Source organism: Elephantulus edwardii, unplaced genomic scaffold (assembly GCF_000299155.1).
Source record: "Elephantulus edwardii isolate Elephantulus edwardi_28Jun2011 unplaced genomic scaffold, EleEdw1.0 scaffold00094, whole genome shotgun sequence".
NCBI classification, from domain to species: domain Eukaryota; kingdom Metazoa; phylum Chordata; class Mammalia; order Macroscelidea; family Macroscelididae; genus Elephantulus; species Elephantulus edwardii.
In genome coordinates, this window is record NW_006399844.1 from 4,035,513 (window position 1) to 4,055,833 (window position 20,321).

Consider the following 20,321-nt stretch of genomic DNA (forward strand, 5'->3'; position numbering starts at 1 on the left):
GAAGGTGTGTAAACTTTTTTAGACCCATTCTGCTTTCTAATCTTGGGAAAGATGAAAAAAAATGCTCTTTTGCAGTTCAGTTGTTCAGAGTCACATAAAGAAATCCAAGTTCTATATAACATCTGAACCTCTTTATCAAGTAATATACCTTATGACTATTTGTTGACACTTGAAAGGTGAATGGTCTTATGGTTAACAAACACAAATTAGGGCACTGGTGTATGATGGGGTAGGGTGCAGAGATAGAATTAAAGCATACTAGTGCTGAGAAATGTTTTCTAGCTTATCTTTTGCCTTGAACTGCACTCACCGAAGAACAGTAAGTGTTTCCATGATATAACGTCAACAAAGAAATTTGAATATTAGCCCTCATTGGAACGTGTGCTCATTTTAGTGTTAACTTTCGTTAATGTCATCTGTATACTTGACCTCACAGTAGCCTAATTAAACTCTTACAAATGAAGACAGTGGTCCTTTGCCCACGTGGGCTCAGTTCTGGTATTGCTTCCTCACTGTGTCCTGCAGATTGATTACTTCAACAATCAGATCATTGTGGACCTTGTGGAGCAACAGCACAAAGGCATCATTGCGGTCCTGGATGACGCATGCATGAACGTTGGCAAAGTCACTGATGAGATGTTCCTTGAAGCCCTTAACAGTAAATTGGGCAAGCATGGCCATTTCTCTAGTCGAAAGGTAACGGGTTTAAACGAGAACTTCTGCTCGCTTTGATCTGTAAGATGCTTTTCCTTTTGTCTGACAAAGATCACTGACTTTGATGTTACATTACAGGAATCCCCACTCAACTAAGAAATAAAGGCTGTGAGCCTTTCACTGAGGGTAAATTACTGGTTTAAAGATGACGAGATTGATAAAACTGAAGTGCCCAGCAGAGGGAGCTCCAGACTACTTAATTTGCTAGAAAGAGACGTGGGGAAAGAAAGCATGATGTCATTTGTAACCAATAGTACCAAGTCCTCATTCTTGAGCTAGAATTTTACTCCTGCATCTGATAACTCTGGCACTGAAAATAGCTTTTGTCCTTGACTTTTTCCTTTTTTTTTTTTTTTTTACTATTTATCCTCAGTTATAAAATGTGGTGCGGGTTCTGTCTTACCTCAGATGGGGTGACCTTGAAATAAGAAAATTTCTGTTCATTTTTTATCCACACAGAGAAACTTACTCCTTAAATGGATACTTTTCATTTTTTGCTTCTCTTTTTTTTACATTCTATAGATGAATACCATAAACAAAGCGTACATTTTTAATAATTGGTAGGAGTCATGATTATCAGCTCAGACCTGTGTGCTGAGCCTTGCATGTAGCATGCCTCTCTTTAGCGTGGTTCAAGGAATCTGTGCTAGAGAAGGAGTTCCCATCATCTCCCTAAGATTTATCTGCAAATACTGGCCTGCAGCAGCCGTACCGTGAAGGTTTAACAGCTCCGGGGCTTCTTCCCATCCGTAAAGGCGAACATGCGCCTGCGCATTCCGAATTCCACAGCATCGAGGACACACTGCCGTGTTTGCTCACAATCAAATCTCTATTTTCATGCTGTCTCCTTTGAAATTATATGATCAGAATAGAAAATGCTGAAGTGAACTTGTTAAAGGCATATATCATGGGGGAAAATAGACTATTGGCTGAGCTATTTCTTTTAGGTCAATCAGTTTAGAGAATACTGATTTGTTTCTGAGGACTGACGGGTACCCCTGCTACAAGTTGGCTTTTAGGTACTGCAGTCTGTATGAACTTTGTAAGTAAACCAGTATAAAATAAAAATTGTATTTAAAAAAAAAAGATATTGCAGTCTGAACTTTGACAGCACTCCAATTAGAGGTTGTTTTCCATTTATACCACAAGTACTTCCACAGTACCTTTATTTGCCAGGTACAGCCCTAGATGTTGAGGACAGAGCAGTGAGCACAGGTAGAAGCAATCTAATTAATAATAACTGGTAGTGTTAAAGATGGGATGACTACATGGACAAAGGCCCTGTCTTTGGTGGGATAGTTTCTGAATGCCTGTTTTTTAAGCATGATTCAGATTTGGGAGAATTGCCTAGCATTTTTCTCCCAAGTAGTAGGCCATTCAGTCCATTTTCAAAAAATCAAATTGATTTGGTAAAAATCATACCAAAGAAGCCTATAGTATGCACCAGTGAATAAATGAAAATCTTAACTTCTCTGTAAATGTTAATTAAAATCACAATTAAAATAAAATTTTCTTTTTTAAAAAGAAGCCTATGGAATATTGAATTAAATATATACAAGGCTTCACTTAATATATATTACAACTATGAACTCTTTGTGAGCCATCAAGATCCACTTCATTTTGATACTTTTAACCTTGATCATATATACACCTGGATTAAATGTGTCAACCATATAGTGTGAAAGTTGTTTAACACACACTTTTAAATTGATAACCGTGCTTTTTCGATGTATTACCATCATTTGCAGCAACGTGTTAAGGTAGCAGCTCTACATGGTACTTTTAGACAATTGCTACTAACTTAATAGAAAATACCAGTTGTACTTTATTTATGGAGACTAATTTTTAAAGTGCCCCCCATCTCTGTTGAGTTAAGCGTAGAAATAATGATGCCATTAGGATATTTTAATCACTATAAAACTTCTTTTAATAATACTACAATCTTGTATGTTGATCCAACTTCCATCATTTGCTGATTACTCGTTAAGTAGAGTTATTGATACTGACATGTGGGACAAAAATGACTTCTGTCTTGCAACAGTAATTTCATTATGGGGTAAATTGTTGCTTATACATTAAAGTTATCATTGAGAGGCTTGCAAATAATTCAACAAATGATAAAATAATTATTTAGAATATTATTAACATAAAAATTAAATTATAAATTGTTGTTAGAAAAAAAACTAAAACCGTCTGTGCTCAGATCATTTGAGACTATGATATGCAATTAGGATTATCCTCGTATTAATAGAATATACTAAGTATTCAATTAGTGTGGAATATCTTATGTCATTTTCCTCTGGGCATTTTAAAACTCAAACCATTTTGTAGAAATAGTTAATAAGAGAAAGAGAAGACAAGAAGAACTTGCCTGGAGACCACTTGGCCTGCATAGATTATGTAATCCTTACATCAAGTGACTCTTAGAGAGATGGTTGAGCCAAGATTTGAACCTCATAAATCTGATTCTGATTTTAATTTGTTAAATTAATACAGAAATTCTTTACAGCTTAATTACCTACATAGAAACTACCATCCTAGTTGGGGTTGTTTATCATTCAGTGCTTGATGGATTCTTACATGTTTCTTTAGAACCTATTCAGTAGCAAATGACCCTTTACAGCTTGGGCAGAAAAGTCTAGCATTCACTGAAAAACCATCTCAGTGGTTTTAATTTAATAAGAAAAACTGTTATGGAGGCCACCCAAGTCATTACAATAAACTGACCTCACATTTAATATATTTGCCTCCAGTAAAGAAAGAGTGAGAACAAGTTGATCTGTGATGTGATAGGCCTGGCTGAAATGCAGGATGAGAAGACAGGTGAGCCAGGCTGCTGTGTAGACGCTGTAGACACTGCAGTTGGTCCCAGATTTTCTCCCAGGACTACCACTTACTATACAGACTAGGACCTTTGAGACTAACTTTCCATGTGTGTTAGAAATCATAACGCTTACTTCTAATGTCCACTGTGAGGACTAAGTGTGTGTGCCTAGCAGATAGTTGGCACTTGATGACGGTAACGTCTGAGGGAACAGAACTCGTGTGAAAGCTCACTATCTGGACCCCAAAAGTCAAACACGAAAACCAAGCCCCCCACCATACAGTTGCATCCATAATAACATCATGTTTTGTGACACAGTCATTTCAAGTTGAAGTACATTCTTATTCTTAAGAAAAAGAAAATGTAAAAAAAAAAATTTTTTAAAAAGAAAATGTTCGTTTAAAATAATCTCCTTTTCTTCCACTTTTGCTCCTAGTAGAAGTCCATTTTATGCTTCAAGATATAGTTTTTCTAATAGACTTATCTATAACTCAAAATAAAACAATCTCCTTCTTGGTTTCTTAGCTCTGTGCCTCAGACAAAATGCTGGAATTTGATCGAGATTTTCGCATTCGACATTATGCAGGGGACGTAGTGTAAGTATCTGCTTTTGGTCTACAGCATAATGAATGTGAGCAGCCACACCTCAGAAAGTATTCCCAGACCACATAGAAATGCTTTTCCCATTCATTTGCAATTTTCCAATCATTTTGTATGTCAATATGTTTTAATCACTTTGTTTTAAAAAAATTGGCACAACTTCATTCACTTCTGTTTGGTGGCTGTTTTTTGTTTGATTTCCTTTTTTAACATTCATTGAACACTCTGCTCAAGCACAGTTACTGACCTAGTTGCTACTCAATAAAAATTGACTGATGACTAAACAGCTCTTGGGATGAAGTATGTTAAGAACTGGAGAAGAAAGATGGATAAGATGGCCCTTACCCTTCAGGAGACAGTGGTTTAATGGAGTCTACAGGCAGATACAACATAAGTCATTATAACAGATGGTGGGAAAGTTTGAAATAGAGATGTACAAGGCATTATGGAGCACTGAGGAGGGATAATTAACCCAGTGTAAGAAGCACAGAGAAGCCTTGCTGCAAGAGGAAGTAATGACTAAGTTGACTTCTAAAAATGTTTAAAAATAACTATGGTTAGTCAAAGGACGGAATTGGGAAGATAGGAGAAGGGGTAGAAAAACGGCCATATCATTTGGAGAGACTACAGAATAAAGACTCAGAGGCAGGAGTTACTATTTAGAACAGAGACACAAATGGAGATTTGTACACTGGTGTTCATAGCAGCATTATTCAGAGTAGGAAGAACATGGAGCAGCCCAATTGTCCGTCATCAAATGAATGGATTTGAGAAATTGTGGTAAATTCACACAATGGAATACTATGCAGCACCCAGGAGCAACAATTTCAAAGAAATACTATAAAACAGAATAGGCTAGAGAGCATTATGCTGAGTGAAATAACTCAAGCTCATAAGGACAAATACTGCATAGGAAATTATTGTAAAACACAGAACAATAACTTCTAAGATGTGTATAAATATCCAAAGAGGGAATGGGAGTTGGGGGAGCAGAGAGTGGGGAAGGGAAAAAATGACAAGGTCACAGAGTTTGACAGTGGAGGAAGGGGGTGATGGAATTAGTACAGATACTATGGGCATCTGAAAAGACAAGGTAATAGTGGACATAGATCAATGGTGATTAATTTTATAAGACATGATGTATGGGAATAATCATATAAAAAACAATGTGAATGGAAAAAAACCCAGAAATTAAAAAGAAAGTATAAATTTTTAAAAATTATTATTTTATGTGAAGTATGCCGTCAGAACTCCCTGAATTTCATAGATGGTAGAAAATGAGAAAATAAATAACAGGGTCCTACTGTATTATTTTTCAAAAGCTATTATTTGAAAAATTAAAATTCTTACAGGATATACCTTTTCTCATCCCAGTACAATAAAACTAGAAACTTACAAGAAAATATAATTTTAAAAAAACAGAACTGCCTTAGTTTGCTCTGGCCATCCACTGAGTACCCTTCCTCATATTATTATTATTATTATTATTATTATTATTTAAAATTCTTTTTTCCCTTTTGCCTTCCTCTTTGCATTAGAAGTTCTATAAATGCAACCCGTTACATGACAAATCAAACCAGAGAAAGCAAATGGTCATCTCTATAAATGCTGAAAAGACATTTTAATAGATGTTTCTGATCTAAATGTAAACTCTAGACTCTTAAAATAATATAATTTAGAGTTATCACTCCATCTTCCAAACTGGCCATTAGTGTTGGCATCGCACCATCGTTTCTGGTCCTCTTATCAACACCATGATATTGAAGAGGGGTCATCTATGAGAAAAGAGGGGATAAATAATGAACACTGCATTGAAACAGATGAGAGAGAGAACTGCTTAAATAGAATATATGATTAGGTACTATTTGCATGACAAACATTTCAGAATAAGAGCTGCATAGTAAAGTGGACTGGGGGAGGAGGGATAGTATAACAATGAAAGTGTTTTTTTTTTTCAGAGAGAAAAGCAAACTGGGGAGGTTGGTCAGGGAGGAAAATATGCAACAATGAATACATGGAAGTCCATGTTCTCTATAAACTGTCATTAAAATCTCAATTAAAAAAAGAGGGGACATCTAACACCTTACAGACTTGCTCCCTGAACATCAACTCATACAGTGTTTGCGCTCAATATGACTCTTGCTTGGTGAATAATGTGTGTTTTCTAAGTGTTTTTCTTTTTTTCCTGTTAGATATTCTGTCATTGGTTTTATTGACAAAAATAAAGATACTCTATTTCAAGATTTTAAGCGCCTCATGTATAACAGGTAGGATTGGAATGTTTTTCTTTTTTGCATTAGACTCTTTGATGGGTATCCATATAAAATACACATACAGGTTTGTTTTTAACAAACCTGTTGAAGAGTTTCAGCAGATTTTCTTTTTCTGCTTCAACATTCTTAATAGCTAAAAGTAATATATAACTTTGGGAGCATTGAGTCTATAAACTTTTTGAGATTTACCTGGTATTTCTTTCTTTCTCTTGTTTTTCTTCAGTTTCTGGATTCACTGCTCCCAGGGAGTCATCTGACATCCTTACTCCAGGGGTAGAATCACCAGGCTAGTCCAGTGGTGATGGGAGAAGTCCCGGGTAGCCTTTGCCCCGCTGTTGTCAGCTGAAAACATTGACAGACTCTGATTCTCCTGGTGGTGGTTTTGCCCCTAACTAAGAGACCACCTTTCAGAATTGTGTCTAGAGTCAGTGATCATCTACCCTGCCTGTGCATCTGGAGTCTCCTTAGGAATTAAGACAATGTTTTTTAAGAACCCTCAAACTCTTGAGCATGATTAGCAAATTATTTCCCTGCCATGTTGACTCTGACTCCTGACGGCGACAGCGCTGCGTGCTGTGGAGTAGAACTGCTCCCGAGGGTTTTCTGCCTGTAAATTGTACAGCAGTTGCGCATCAGAACTCTTTTCTGTGGTGCCTATAGGTGGGTTCAAACCACCAACCTTTAGGTTAACAATCCAGCAAAAATTTTGTGTCACTCAGTGACAAGCAATTAATAGCAAGTTCAAACCTACTATGTGTGCTTTGGAAAGAAGGCCCGTGAAGAGGAAACTTTTTTCTTGGTCAGACCAGCTGTTCTTATAAATCAGAGAACTGCATTCACTTAGTTATTCAGTCTGCTGAATAAATTAGTTGATTAGTATGTCATCAAAAATTATTGAAGCCAAATATGGGTGAAGTCAGTACAGTTTGACCACTATAATAAAGACACACTAAAAAGTACACAAAAAAGGAAATGTTTTCACTAAATGCTTTAATACATATCATTTTTAAATAGTAGTAAAAACAATTCAAAAATCTATGTGGTCAGGTAGATAGATATGGATGTACATACAAGTTTTAGGCTTTTGTGAGTAAATGCACATGCATACTTGAGTGTATCTGTAGGCATATGGACATACACGTTTGTGTGTGCTGCTTATCCCATTTGTATAGCAAACACAAAGGGGACACAGTTTCAGAGACTTCCTAGCCCTGCCCAAACAACTAAGAGCTTCAGAAGTCTTGGGACCATAGTCTTAGGGGATAACTTAGTTAATTGGCATAATAAAGTTAGTTCACACATTCTGATTTGGTGAATAACACTCAGGGTCTTAAAAGCTTGTAAGCAGCCAATTAAAATGGTTTTCCTCTACTCATATGAATCAAACGATAATGAAAGAAGTCAAAGGCTTTAGGAAGAAACTAGTTCACAGGACTAAGAACCACAAAGTCTCTTTTAAACTAAGATGTAAGGAACGAGACTGTACCTAGCCACTTCTCCTAACTGTTCTCTGTTAACACACTGGAATGCCCCAGATAAAATCAGAGGAAATTATTTTTTTAAAAAAATCTTTTTAAAAATTATTATTTTAAAAAAATCCAGACTTACTGGATTAATAGAGATTAGAGGAAATCTTTCTTTTGCCTTTCAGGGCAAAAGTCTTTTCTAAAATAGTATTTTCTAAAATAGTCTTTTAGAGCAAAGACTATTGCCCTAAAATACCTTTTGAATTTGGAATTCAAACTCTTTTTGCAGATCGTCTTTCAACAAAATGATAAACACTGTAATGAGTGAGTAATATGCTCCCTTAAATAACTAACTCTTTGAGACTAAACGGGCAACATTTGCCCAAATGCAGGGATGAGAAGGGCAAGGGAAGCTGGATCAATGGAAGCAGCGCAAACAGAATGACATTCCCACAGTGCTGCCACTTTGTAGCCAACAGCATGGGAGAATCTGCCTACAAATCCTAAAAGGGCAGACTCATCTGCTTTGTAAACATACACCTGACGTGCAAGAAAATATTATTAAATAGCAAAGAAAGGAACGATTTTCTAAAGTTTTTGAATGGTAGCCTGATGTCAGTGAAAATGGAGGAGTAGGGAACTCTAATTATCTACCTTCCACTAATAAAGTGGTGAAGACTGTCAGAATCCACTTCTTTGGAACTCTGGAAATTAATTAAAACTTAAGATAACCAGGGGAATGGACAATCGCAAAACATTGCTGAATCTCACTAAGAGAGTTTTGCCATTTCAGTGGAGCCTGTTCCCATCCACCACTCCTCTGCAGGGTGGCAGGCAGACTTGAAGACAACAGTCCACATTTCCGGCATTGTGCCAGAGAGCAGAGTGGACCTTCTTTCCCAAGAATTGGGTAGTTTGTTTTAACTCATAACTTCCGAAGGATCAGACAAAAGGTCTTGCTTCTAATTTTTCTAACTCTCCCAAGTAGAAGCAGATACCAGATAATGGTAGCAGCCAGTGACATGTTTGTTGGAAACATTTAGAAACCGAAGTATTGATCATTGTGGTAGAGGGCAAGGGATAACAAATAGGCAAAGAATAGACTAAACAAAAAGCAATGGAGGAAAAGCTAAGGAGTGTGGTGATTTGGGGAGAGGGGGATTTGAGAAGCTTCCATTTGTCCCTGGGGGCCTAGACAGTCCCGTGCATTCCCGGGGCTGTTGTGTGCTCAGGAAAGGCCCTGTGCTCTCGGTCTCTGGTCCAGCTGTCCCAGGATGATAGCTTAGCAGTTCTTGGTCAGCTGTTTTGCGGGATAACATTGGAATCTCTCTTTCTGTCGTTCTCAGTTCAAATCCTGTGCTGAAGAATATGTGGCCAGAAGGGAAACTGAGCATTACAGAGGTGACCAAGCGACCCTTGACTGCCGCCACCTTGTTTAAGAACTCCATGATTGCTTTAGTGGACAATCTTGCATCAAAGGTAGTTATTGTTTTTCTTCTAAATGTGTATCTTCATTCATAGATCCCCTCTTGATCTATATTATAGAGAATGTGTGTATGGTTTTGCTTTTTAGGCAATGATAATACTTGATCACACTGAAGAATTATGCCATACTTTTATAAAAGTCACTCACGTTACAGCTTTTATTTTGAGTTGTTTTTGCGAGCCATACCCTCCCCCCAAGGGTATTTTCCTAAATTGGAGGGGGTGTATGTATAATGTATGTTATTATTTGGAGAAGAATAGAATTTTCAAAGTGAATGTTATAATGGAATTTTTGTTTCTGCTATTGTTTTGTTATTGGCTGGATGAAACAATTATTTGTGTTTCAGTTGAATGCTCTTTAAATTTGAGCTTTCTAGAATCATACTCAAAGGGATAGCCTTGGTAAGATTTTAAAAACACACATATAAACCAAGAAATCAAACCAGTTGCCATCTGTTGTTATTGTACTTGTGTGTAGTCAAATCAGAACCAATTCATAGGTTTCAAATCATATGGAGGAGCTTCCCCTTCTTTCTTTTCAAGGAGCAGCTAGTGGATTTGAACTGTGTGCCTTTGGGTTGGTGGTATAATTCTCTACAGCTAGGCTAGGCCATGAAGAGTTTCTCTGCACTAGCCAGAGCTTCCTATATATGTATATAAATATATATTCCAATAAATATATTTATTTATATAAATTGATATAAATGTGTGTGTTTGTGTGTGTGTGTAAGTCCTGGTGAAAAGAGCATAAAGTAATGCACCATCAATATGTTACATTTAATTAAGAATTTAATAAAGGCAGAAAAAGTTTCAGTAGAAAGCTTATCATTGAAGTATTGTCCTTAGGCTGTTTTTAATAGTCAGAATATAAAAACATGTTATTGGCAATTATTTCTGGTAGTTATTACTTCTCTTGGGTCTAATAGGGTCTGTTTGGTGCCTTAAATCTGCCTCCACCCTCCCCCTGAAAAAGAACAGATTTCTCCTCTTAACTACTGCTGCTGACGAGTTTGAGAAATTAGCTTTCTGGCGTTCATTATTTTTAGTTCCTTCATTTTTATCTTTCTCTTCTGGTGCATTATCCTGTGTATTTTCTTTATTATTATCATCATCTCTTTTTTAAAAAAAATCAACTTCCTCTCTAAGAATTTAAATCTATGCTATATTTCTGGTTCCTTCACTGTGAATAAATTAGGCAAGCAACACACAAACGTCTATACTTTTCGTTGGAATTCTTTGGCCTCAAGTGACATGACCTAAGCAGAGTAGGTTAGCCTGTGAATCCACGCGTTCAGAAGGGCGAGGAGAAGCTGGGGCCCTGTCAGAAAGTGTCGCTAGTGTCCCAGTGTGTCTCTGCAGGTCATCTCCAGCCTGCTCTGCTCAGCAGGACGAGAAGGGAACCCAGAGAGAAAGCAGGAGGCATAGGATGCAGAGCTGAGCACAGAATTTTATTAAATTCCAGCAGACTTTCCAAGGCTGTCAATCATATGAGAGGAAATTGCCCATCTTTATACAGAGAAACTGGCGGATACAAGCAGCCTCCCTTTTGAGTTGGCAGTGCAACTCCTTATCCACTGGGCCACTTTAGATATACAGATATGTATAAAAGATTTTATGAAAATTAACTCGAGAAGAAATAGAAAACATAAATAAAGCTGTAGCCTTTAAGATGAGCCCACTACTGTCAAAGTCAAGTCCAACTCCTGGTGGCCTTCCGTCAGGTTCCCAAGTCTGTAGCTCTGTGGGATGGATTCAAAATGCCAGCCTTCTGGTCAGCAACCTGATTCATAGTGCGTTGGGCTACCAGGGCTCCTTAACCTTACAGATACTCAGTAATCAAAACTACACCCTTCCTGAACTCTGTCACAGTATATGAGACCAAGGTGGTTTACAGATGAGCTTTGTGGAGTCTTCAGGGAGCCAGTAATCCTTGTTCTATACAAACCTTTTTGGAGATTGGAAGGATGAGTGGCTGTTTTGCAATTCTTCTTGAGATTACTGTTTAATACAAAATCAATGTGAGAAATTAAAGATAAACATCAACTATGAACATAGATCTTTAAAAATATCTAAGTAGTGAGTTTCTGACAGCATGGTAAATGAGATACCTACAAAAACACTGGAGAATATGCATACTTAATCAGTCCAGCATGAAAAAACAGGCAAGTATAGCATACACAGACCAGGGTTAAGACAGAAGTTAACTCAGTGAAGGGGGAAATAGGCAGTGTCAAACCTGTCTTTCATCTGTGAGAAAATGTTGAAATGGGTAGCTTCAAGAATAGTTATTTAAGACGGCAGCCTTGAAGTGAAGCCTAGGACCATCCCGGAGTTAGCTGTTTAGTAAGAGGTTTCACAAGCGAGCGCACGCACGCACATGCATACACGCACGCGCACACACACACACACACACACACACACACACACACACACACACACCAGAGAGGTAAGTCTGCATGCTCAGTGTAAGGGAGAACTAGAATCAGTTCCTCATTGTCTATGAGGAAAATTACCTGCCTTAGTTTTAGTGCTTTATCAAAGCAGGGAAATCTCCCTTGAGAATTTGTCATCACAAGCCATCTTTTATAGCATTTCGAGCTGAAATATATGCTGCTGGATGTCTTGGATGTCTGAAATGTCTTGAACCAATAACTGAGGGTTAGCAGTGAAGCTCTCTATAGACTACTCTACCAGAGAAGCTCTCTATAGACTACTCCACCAGAGAGCTCTATCAAATAAAAATATTTTTTAAAAAATTCTTTTTAACTGAAGTGGTCCAGACCCAGTATTGCCCCCAGGAATTTGTTAGATGCAAGCACAAGTTTTTTGAAGAGAATTCCTTCTGTTGTTATGTGTCATCGAGTCACCTGAGACTCACAGCAACCCTACTTATGTATGTTGGCTCTGAACCCTGACCTGTCTTGTGCCAATCTCACTGTCTCTGGCAGGCCTAAGTCCATTTCTCCAGTCACTGAGTCAATCTATCTCATTTTGGGTCTCCCTTTTCTGTGCTGTCCCTCCACTTTTCCAAGCATAATGTGCTTCTCTAAGGACTGGTCCCTCCTGGCCATGTGCTCAAAGTATGTGAGTCGAAGCTTCATCATCTTTGCCACCAGGGAGCAACCTGGTTTCACCCTCTCCAGGACAGACCTATTTGTTCTCTTGGCAGTCCACAGTATGTTCAGCACTCTTCTCCAGCACCACAACTCTAAAGCATTGATCTTTCTATCTTCCTTAGTTATTGTCCAGCTCTCAGATACATAACAAGTAATTGCAAAGACCATAGCCTGTATCTGACACACCTTAGCTCCAGACTGACATCATTGCTTTTTAGAACTCTAGAGAGGTCCCTGACAGCCGACTTTCATGACTGCTGGTGCCAGGAGTTTTGATTGTGGAACCAAGAAAGCTGAAGTTGCACATAATCTCAGTCTCTTCTTCGTCTATCATGAAGCTGCCAATTGGCCCAGTCCAGATCTTAAAAATATACACTTGTAACATTCCAAGAAGCTCAAAGTTTAAAAAAAGAATGCTAAGGAAATAAAGCAATATATATTACAATCAGACTAAGCAATTTGTAGATTAAGATTTAGGATAAGTTCTTAGGTAAAAATTGTTAGAGACAGTATAAAATGGAATGCTAAATGTAATTCAAGAAATAAGAGATGGCAGTATGAGAAAAAGGAGACCATCAATAGGAAAAATTAAAAATTTGTTTTGAATTTGCTGTACAGAGGTAACTTGTGGTTGATGTGATACTAAACACTGTGACACTGATGTATCAAATGTGATAATGGTTACCCATGATGGGCAGTGTTTGGTGGAGCTCCCATATTAAAACAGGTTTGGAAGCAGGAGTGGCATCCACTTCCAAAATAGCTTGCCTCCAGAAACTCTATGAACTTAGAAAAACAATGAAAGTTAAACAAATGTTCAGGGCTTTCATTCATAGGATTGCTATGAGTCCTTTACTACTTGGCCAACTTGACCTGTCTGAAAGTCACTTAACAACAGCAACAGTTTCTTGGGAAATGGTTTCATGCTAGGGGAAGTGGAAAGTCAAGGAAGAAAAGAAGATCCTTAACACATGGATTGATATGGTGACTGTAGCAATTGGCTTGAGTGTGTCGCAGATTGTAGGAATAGCATATGATAGGGCCAGGTTAGATTTGTTGTTCATAGAACTGTTGTGAGTCATAGAGAGAGGTCTCTTGGCCTAGTTCATCAAAAGTTAACTACAAGCCAAAGGTGAGCAATTTTAATCTGCAGCCCTCAGGCCTAGTTTTTATTGTTTTTAGTCAAACATTCTTCTAAGTGGTATAGCACTTGTCTGTCCATTTACTGTACAGAGGTAATTCATGGTTGCTGTGATGCTAAACACTGTGCCACTGATGTGTCAAATGTGATAATGGTTACCCATGGTGGACTGTGTTTGATGGAGCTCCAAGGTTAAAACAGGCTTGGAAGCAGGAATGGCATCCAATTCCAAAATAGCTTGCCTCCAGGAACTCTATGAATTTAGAAAAATGATGAAAGTTAAACAAGTATTCAGGTCTTTCATCTACGACTTGATGGCACTTACCAACAACAACAATGAATTTTAAGTAATTAAAAATAAAAGCTCAATGGATGAGCTTAACATTAGTCTAGACAAAGCTGGAGCATTAAAGAAATAAAACAAAAAACTAAATACATTATCTATCTACAAATACAATTAAATCCCCATCTAGATCCCCTCATCACTTTTCAAAGATACAGAAAAAGTAAACACCAACTTTCTATGGAAAGATAGGTAAAATGATACCTGGGGGGGAAAAAAAGATAAAGTAGTAAACCTTACACTTCCTTATCTCAAAACCTACTACACAGCCATAGTAATGAAAGCAGCTTGGTACTGATTCAGCGACAGGTACATAGACAAATGGAACAGGATTAAAACCATAAATCCATTCACCTATGGGCAATTTGACAAAGAGATGAAATCCATTAAGTTTTAAAAGATAACCTCCTGAACAAATGGTCCTGGTAACACTGAATATCTATTTGCAGAAAATTGAAGCAAGCAAGACCCATACCTCACACCATATGCAAAAACTATTCAAGGTGGATCAAAGAGGTATAAAATCTAAAACTGTAAAGACCATCAAAGAAAAAAAATTGGAGCAAACTTACGAGCTCTAATCTGTGGCACAAATAGACTATCAGATATACTGGAAAATACATGAACTGGACCATTGAGACCTCCTAAAAATGAAATCTTTTTGTGCATCTAAAGACTTTTTCAAAAGAGCAAAAAGAAAATCTGCAGACTGGGGATGGGGTTGGAGGAGGGGGAAATATTTCTCAGTGACACATATTACAAGGGACTCATCCCTAAATGTATAAAAGATTCCAAGACCTCCACAAGAAAATTACAAACAACACAATTACAAAATGGGCAAAAAACATTAATAGATATTTCACCAAAGAAAACATTTAGATGGAAAAAATAAAAATAAAAAACCAACCACATGAAGACAGACTCAAGATCATTAACTATCAGGAAGACGCAAATCAAAACAACAAGATATCTCACCTTAAAAAAAAAGGTATGTCACCTAGCAACAACAGCAAAATTCAGTAAGGCAGTAAACAACAAATGCAGGTGAGATTGTAAAGAGATTGAACTCTTCTGTACACTATTGATGGGAGTGTAAAATATTGCAAACACTAAGGAAAGCAGGTTAGACTTTCTTTAGAATATTAGATCTAGAAATAGCATTTAATCCAATAATCCCACTGTTAGGTATAACCCCCAAAAAATAAGAGCTTCAAGTGAAATTGACATATATATGCATACATACATGTTTTTTGCAGCAATATTTATAACAGCAAAGAGTAGGAAACAACCCGTGTGCATCAGTAGATGAATGACTAAAGAAACTCTGGTATCTTTACACAATTAGTATTATCATCACTAAAAACTATCAAGAGTTCATGAAATACTGCACAAAATGGATTAATGTATAGCAAATTATGCTGAGTAACTTAAGTTAAACAAAAAAGGGCAATTACAGCATAAGAGCATTGTTACAAAAAGCTAAGAAAAAGTTTACAAACAGAAGCGGTCTTGGGTTCTTAGCAGGGGTAGGAAAAGAAGAAGAGAATAAAAATTAATAAAATTAATAAATAGAGAAGTTAGATGATAGGAAAAGCAGTTAACAATAGGGGTTGATTAGACATTATAGTTAATTATATTAGTCCAAGGTAATTAATGTTATTTAAAGTGTCTATGACTGTTAGAGGGACAGCACAGGAGGGGAAGACTGGGGTAATCAGGATGGGTGTGTCAGAGGCAATGCGATTGGCACAGGATAGAGTAGGATTTAGGGCTGTTGTACAGGGTTGCTATGAGTCACAAATGACTCAACAGCACATAACAACAACAACAACATGACTATTAAAAACCAATATGATTTTTAAGCCTTCACTCAAATGTAAAATAATTTTTTAAAGAGGGATTATCTAATATTTTACCCAAAGAAATCAAGAAATGGAAAATATGAAAGAAATGTGTAAGATAGAATGAGATCGCATATGCATCTCTCAGAATTTCTGGAAGAAGAGAAAAATGGGGGAGAAGCAATGCTTGAGGTAATATTGCTAAAAAAAATTTCAAGAATAATGAAAGTTATCATTGTTGTACAGATTCCATAAGTTGAGGAAGCTCAGTTGAAAAATTAAAAGAAAGGTACCTTTTGGCCAATAGTGAATGTCAAGAACATCAAAGAAGACAAAGGAAGTATCTTCAAAGCAACCACTGAAGTAACAGATTAGTTACAAAGGGCAACAAGGATATAATAACTCTAACTATAAGCTGAAATAAGCATATACACAGTCACAAATATATATGCAAAGATTAAGAATTTTTCAGCATCTTTGCAAGCATTAAAACCTCACTGAATATTCATCAGGCAGAAAAAGATACTAAAAGAAAGTCTGAGATTAAAAAAAGATGACCAAAGAAATTGGTAACTGAGAAAATTAGAACTGAGACACAAACTGAGATTTATACACCAATGTTCACAGCAGCTTTATTTGCCATCACAAGAATGTAGCAACAGCCCGAATGTCCAACTCCAATCGAATGGATTGAGAAATTGTGGTACATTCACGTGATGAAACACTATACAGCACGTAGGAGCAATGATTTTAAAAATTACTACCTAACTTGGGAAAGACTGGAGAGGTTTGTGCTAAGTGAACTTAAGTCCCATAAGGACAAATACTGTATGTATAAGACCATTATTGAAGAAATAGAAAGATAACTAGTAAAACATACATGAGGATCCAAGGGGGGAGGGTAGGAGCAGAGGGGTGAGGATAGGGTCGCACAATTTGATGGGTAGAGAGGGAAGGGTGGGTAAAGGAAATGGGAAAGATCCAGTGTGAAAAACAATGTATATGAACTTTGTAAGTAAGCCAATATAAAATAAAAATTTTATGGTGAGCTCTGGTGGCCTAGTGGCAAGAAGCTGCACTATAATCCCAGAGGTGGGCAGTTTGAATCCACCAGATCTCTGCTGGAGAAGGAGGGGCAGTCTCCTCCTGTACCAGTCAGATCTGATTTGACGGTACACACACAAAAAAATAATAAAAATAAAATTTAAAGAAAAGATAAAAAATTATTTTATTTAAGGAAAAGAAATTGGTAAATGTATAGACACAAATAAACTGATCATAGAAATATTTTGTGAGCTTAAAAATACAAATTAGAATTAAGTAACAAGTGTGTTGGAAGTGTGATGGTTGCAATCAAAGTGTTTACAATCCTCAGGAAGATCATAAAATATTGCTTTATTTTCAATTCTAATGAGTTATAAATTCATATTAAAATTTCTAGGATAGTCATTATGAGAATAGAAATAGAGCTTGATAATTTCCAAATAAAGAAAAACAAAAAGAAGAAAATAATTAATTCTAGGAAAAACTGGGAAAAGAGCATAGAGAAGTTGCAACAAGTCACACAAATTATGTTAGAATAAATACATGTAAATAAATGTATATATAACATATCTTCCTGTGTGATTAACTGCCTCTGAAAATGCACCGGAGGGTCAGCTATGAGTTGATTCTGACTTGATGGTACACAGCAACAACATCATATTAATAAACACTGAATGCAAATGGATAAAAATTTTCAAAGCAGATTAAATAAAGGGGATAAATACAGGCTATGTACAAGTGATCTCTACATAAAAAGACATAGAAAAGTAGAAGTTCAAAAAGATACATCAGACATATTCTGCCAATCTAGGATCTCCTTAACCCAATTTCAGAACTTTTAGTGGCTCAGTGACGAACTTCCATTCTTGCAAGGGTTGAGTTGCCTGTGTATATTCCAAAGTTTAGCTATCCAGTATTCCAGACCAAAGCTCAGAGACTCATCCAGGATGGCCTTAGGTTCCAGCTTTGATAATCTACCCTGCAAGACTATCAGAAGCTGTGCCCTGCCCCAGCACTGTCTCTCCCATCTCAGCAGCCTCATGACCACCTCTGCTAGATCAACCGAAGCCTCAAAGGCCAAAGTGGGAGCTGGGCTCACCGTGCTGGTATTTACAATACCAATGTCACAGCCTCAGCATCACAGCAACATGAAAGCTGCCACATTTTAGCATATTGACATAAAAGGGGTAGCAAATCAACCTAAGAAATATGTATTTAAATACAGTATCTGCTAGCTGTTATATATATGTGTGTGTGTGTGTGTATATATATATATGTTGTTGTTGTGTACCATCGAGTTGGAACTGACTCATAGCTGACCGTCTGGTGGGTTTTCAGAGGCGGTTAATTTCACAGGAGGAGAATGGGCAACATCCTTCTCTTGCAGAGAAGCTGGTGGACTTGAACTGCATACCTTTGTGATTGCAGCACAGCTGCTTGCCACTAGGCCACCAGAGCTTCCTGTTATATACATTTTTTTAAAATGTTGTTTTCCACATAAAGTATAGGGAGAAACAGGTTAAAAGGTACATAAAAGTAAGTTCACTTTTAACTTTTGCAACTTAACCTTTATAAGACATTCCAAATTTGTCAAATTCAGGATTTCTTAGGTTGAGTCAGTCTGGATATTTATAAGTAAGAGAGGAGGCGGCATTTATAAATTGAGATAGAACACTCATTAAATATAGAGAACATGTTTTCACTAGATTTCTTATCTGAAGATTTTTTTTTTTACATTACTAAATGTGATGGAAAGGCTTCCCCCCTGTTGATTGATCATTAGTGTCTAATCCCGTGCTACCACTTCCTGTGCATAATCAGTAAATACTGGTAAAATTCCACTCACACTGGTGTCGGTTAAAGTTACTTTTCTTGTTGTTCTGTGCCATCAGGTCGGCTCTGACTCATAGCCCCCCTGCCCAATCCCTTGCCAGCCACACAGTGTGTGCTGTGCTCATGGTTGTTATTGCAGTCACCATGTTAATCCTGACTATTGAGGGGTTTCCTCTCTTTTGCTAACTCTCTGTTTTTCCAAGCATGATGTCCTTCTCCAAGGACTGATCCTTCCTGGTGACGCAGCTAAAGTATATGACACTGAGTGCTCCTGACCTTGCTCCTATGGAGCACTCTAGCCATACTTTCTCTAAAAGAGATTTGTTTGTTCCTTTGACAATCCACAGTGTATTCTATATTCTTCACCAATACCACAATTCAAAGGCATTCATTCTTCTTTAATCTCCTGTGGTCAACTTTCACATGTATATGTAGCAACTGAAACTACCATGATTTGGATCTGACACACCTTAGTCTTTAACACTGACACCTTTGCTCTTTAGCATGTTAAGGGAGTCGTTGGCAGCTGGTTTGCTGACTGAATTACATCATCTCATTTCTTGGCTGCTGTTTCCATGGGTGATGTTTGTGGATCCAAGTAAAATTAAAACCTTGGAAGCTTCAGACTTTTCTCCTTCTATCATGATGTTGTTTATCCAGCCAGCTGTGGGGATTTTGTTTTATTTGCATTAAAGTATAATCCACATGAAGGCTAAAGTCTATGAATTACATCTGTAAGCACTTGAAGTGCTCAACTGATTCTTTGAGCTAAGATTGCTTGCTGACATAGTTATAATAAATTGAGTTCAAAATCTTTTCTAATTCCCATTGTCATTTTTTCTTTAACCTAAGGGTCATTTGGAAATATATTTCTTAATTTCCCAATGTACAGGAATTTCCTAATTATCTTTTTGCTCTTGATTTCTAAATTAATCTTATTTGGTTAGAGGGTATAGACTCTGTGTGATGATAGTCCTTAGCAATTAAATTGTCTTTAAGTACGTGTTTGAATTATATGTAAAAATAATTTGCATTCAGGCCCAAATCTTTGGAACACGAGTTCCTCTGAGTGTCCTCCTAATAAAATTTCCCTCTTTCAAGTTGAAGAAAAAAACACTTTCCATTCAATACTGTGTGCAAGTCCATTTGGTCAACCTCTTGTTGTTCAACTCTTTCACATGAGAACTCTTAATCTGAAGTTGAAAGAAAAAGGAAGTACAAATACTTTATGCTTAGGTATCACCACTTCATCCACACAGCTGAGGAATTAGATTCACAGAACTTAATTTGACACAGTTAACTCTACATTACATATTCATGTCATGGTCTGGGCTTTTTCTCCAGAAAAACATATTTGTGAATTTATTTCTGTAGGAGCCGTATTACGTGCGTTGTATCAAACCCAATGACAAGAAATCCCCACAAATATTTGATGACGAACGCTGCCGGCATCAAGTGGAATATCTTGGCCTACTGGAAAATGTGAGGGTGCGTCGGGCCGGGTTTGCCTTCCGTCAGACGTATGAGAAGTTTCTTCACAGGTGAGTCTGGACCAATCAGAAAAACCCAAAAACATACCAAAACCAGACCTAGTGCCCTTGAGTTCATGGTGACTCTCTGTTGCATTTTTTTTTTTTTTTT

The 20,321-nt window shown here is 37.2% G+C and overlaps 1 protein-coding gene across 1 annotated transcript in view; it reads left to right on the forward strand.

Moving 5' to 3' along the window:
* MYO1D (myosin ID) overlaps positions 1-20,321 on the forward strand; it is a 449,506-nt gene that overhangs the window by 169,708 nt on the left and 259,477 nt on the right. The window contains exons 11-15 of the mRNA XM_006890918.1: positions 526-696; positions 4,064-4,134; positions 6,331-6,405; positions 9,224-9,356; positions 20,055-20,221. Coding sequence (XP_006890980.1) covers positions 526-696; positions 4,064-4,134; positions 6,331-6,405; positions 9,224-9,356; positions 20,055-20,221 — 617 coding nt within the window. The remainder of the gene's footprint in view (positions 1-525; positions 697-4,063; positions 4,135-6,330; positions 6,406-9,223; positions 9,357-20,054; positions 20,222-20,321) is intronic.